Genomic DNA, 3,001 nt, shown 5'->3' with positions numbered 1-3,001 from the left:
AATATAACTTGTAAAGTCTCCTACATATGAGGAGGAGGGGGATGATATGATTGAAACACAAATTAAGAGGAGTATATCAGAGAGATAACCAGGATTTTTTCCAATCAATGTACAATTTCCAAGAAACTGTAAGAAACAATTTTTTGGAAATTGTTTTCAAAGAAACAAGATATTGATTGGAAAGAACTCAACAGATACCCTCATGAATAAGTCTACAAAGACGTGATTGTAGCTGGTATAAATTGCAGGAACATGATGCTCTCCAAGTTAGTGTGACTGTGTCTGGATGAAACGTTTGCTAGAAGGGAACTAAAGGAGTTTGAAAGAGGCGTTGCGATAGGAAGCCATGTTACAGGCCTATCTGTTCAGCAAAACTGTTGACAAATTGGACCATTCGAGGTCAATAATTAGTGATACCATACTATAATGAAAGCGCTCGGAGTCATCTGCAAGTGCTACCCGCAATGGATACCACACTCACCAAACGTGACTGTAGGGTGCTACGAAAGATAATATGTAAAGCCGCCATTCGTCGGCCGACAAGTTGAATGCGTAGTTCTGGGTATGGAATGGAACACGTACCTGCAAAAAATCATTCAGAATCGATGCTTACAACATAGGTTTTTATGGTAGGAAACCCGTTCACCACAATATGCAAGACCCACAATTACCCGAACAACAAAGCGCAAAGCTTGGAAAGCAGTGTTATAGAGCGACAAATAACGCTATATCCTTTACTGAGCAGATGGACTGGTATGGGTGAGGCGTGTGCCCAGTGAACGTCTCTTACGAAAGTGCATAACCCCAGCTATGAAATTCGAAGGTAGCAATGTGATATTATAATTCTGTTTTTCCCTGGTTTGGCCTCGGATCTCTGTTTGTGGTGCCATGAATATAAACCCCGAGAGGTATATGTACATCCTGAATGCAATGCTGCTACGTTTGGCGTTTTTACGTAACTGACAATTAACTCTTTCAGCAAGACAATGCACCGTGTTACTAGGATGCTACTCCAACTGCATGCTTTGTGTACATGAACGTCACCACACTTGATAGGCCATTACTTAGCCCCAATCTCAACCGTATTGAACATCTGTGGGATACAGTGGTGCGCCGGATGAGGACAATGGACGTCTACGCTACAACATTCTAGTATCTCATTTCATGACTAGAGGAAGAATGTTTCAAAATTCCCATTGATCATTATCGTGCGCTTGTGGAAAGTATGCCCTGTAGAATTGCTGTAGTCATCACTGTGAAAGGAGGTTATACCTTATTAAGATGATTGCCATTGCTGTCCAAGCAGTATATAAAGATGTAGCACATATGAAAGCGCGGTATGACTTTATGCTTGGAGAGTGGAATGTTTTGCCGAATATGAGTGCGTGATTGATATGACATAGACATTATCTCTATTAAAATGTATCTGGGTGTTGCTGCCATCGATGACACTTGACTCCAGGAGATGTTTTAATACTACTACTAATAATACTACTACTACTACTAATAATAATAATATACTGTTACTTCAGTGGCGTATACAAAAATACTATTGAAAAAACTCCCATAAATCTCACTACACATCATCAGTAGAACTTACGGTTTCGTTATTCAAATTTGTCATTTATGCTTGATTAATTTACAGGCAGAGCCGTACTTACCATTTTTCCGGAGGCACTAGAGTGCTCCGGGGCCCCACCTCATTATTTGGGGCCCTTAAAAGTTTCCTAAAAGTTCTGTTATGGTGTAATACAGAACCAGGAGATTTTTTAATAAAGAAAAAAAAAAGTTATTCACATTTTAAATCCCTTCGTGATAAATATAATTAATAAATGAAAAAAGTTTATTAAATGTTTAAACCTCTTCGTGACTTATGGGTTACCCTGTACAGTATATATTTACTTAAAAGTTCTAATGTTCTTATTTACTTAAAATTCCATGGAATCCATTGGGCTATTTGCTTCGAAATAAAATAATTCTAGGAAGCAGCTTTTCTGTCTTTTAAATAACACGCCTACTCCCTATACGGGAATAAAAAGATGTTAGCTGATCTAATAAAATAGTTTAAATTGCTTCATAAATATAAGCGTTATTTGAAAAATAGAAAGAAAACAAAAATGTAAAAAAAAAAAAATCGGCTAACGCCTTTATATTCCCGTATACGGGGACTAGGCGAGGAAAAAAATTTAATTTTTGATTATCTTTCAAGCTCTGTATGGTCTTGCTAGACGCCATACTAGTAAAGAGAGATTTGTATGTGAATAGTGTTTTCTTTGGCCAATGTCTAGAAATATTGGTAGAATGAGACTTAGAAAAGAGCGATCGGGTGAAGTTGTTGCTTATAGTGAAGTAGCTGTAAGACATAATGCAGCACTTTTGGAATATTGTCGCACTTCCATGTCTGCTTTGGCAGGTTGTACAGCTGGATTGTTAGGCTTAACTAGTTTTTATGGTTTTATATTTTATTTTGTAACTGCTGTTGCTCTTTGGATGATGCTTTTGATGAAAGCTGGCGTGGAATGGAAAAAGTACTTCAGAAGTAGAGTGACACTTCTAACTAGCGGAATGTTTGGAGGATTATTTACATATGTATTATTCTGGACATTTTTGTATGGAATGGTCCATGTATATTGAAATTCATAGTAATGTTTCCACTTGTTTCAAAATAAATGTAATCAATTATGTGAATTTAAGAGGTATAATAATGAGTTAGTTTGTTCAGTTTTGATGTCTCCATCTCCAAAAGCTAAGTAACACTAACGCTTTCTTTTCTGATTCAAAATGCATGTACATAAACGATGTTAAGATTTATCGAAATTATTATAAAAGATGAAGTACAACCATTTTTAGTTAAGTAGTATAACTACCAGCATACCAAACATATTGTTTCTATAGTATACAATATTTGCATTGGTATCAGTGCAGAAAAGACCATTCTAATGTGCAAATATAACCAAAAAAAAAAATTGGGTTGTTCTGAGATAGAGTGTTTAGTTGGGCT

At 36.4% G+C, this 3,001-nt stretch overlaps 1 protein-coding gene across 1 annotated transcript; it reads left to right on the top strand.

Annotated features, from left to right (window-relative positions):
- The first annotated feature begins 2,040 nt into the window (after positions 1–2,040).
- On the top strand, positions 2,041–2,721 carry EMC6 (ER membrane protein complex subunit 6). Its single transcript, XM_090391331.1, has one exon. It carries the CDS (start codon positions 2,281–2,283, stop codon positions 2,632–2,634), a length of 354 nt encoding a protein of 117 aa, XP_090247457.1. The 5' UTR covers positions 2,041–2,280; the 3' UTR covers positions 2,635–2,721.
- Positions 2,722–3,001: the final 280 nt, after the last annotated feature.

Source organism: Typopeltis vanoorti, chromosome 4 (genome assembly GCF_054136105.1).
Source record: "Typopeltis vanoorti isolate ZY-2024b chromosome 4, IOZ_Tvanoo_1.0, whole genome shotgun sequence".
NCBI classification, from domain to species: domain Eukaryota; kingdom Metazoa; phylum Arthropoda; class Arachnida; order Uropygi; family Thelyphonidae; genus Typopeltis; species Typopeltis vanoorti.
This window is presented reverse-complemented; position numbering and strand designations above follow the sequence as displayed.

What these genes read in the sequence shown, in the direction of transcription:
- EMC6 (XM_090391331.1), top strand. Translation starts at nt 2,281, where the DNA reads ATGTCTAGAAATATTGGTAGAATGAGACTTAGAAAAGAGCGATCGGGT.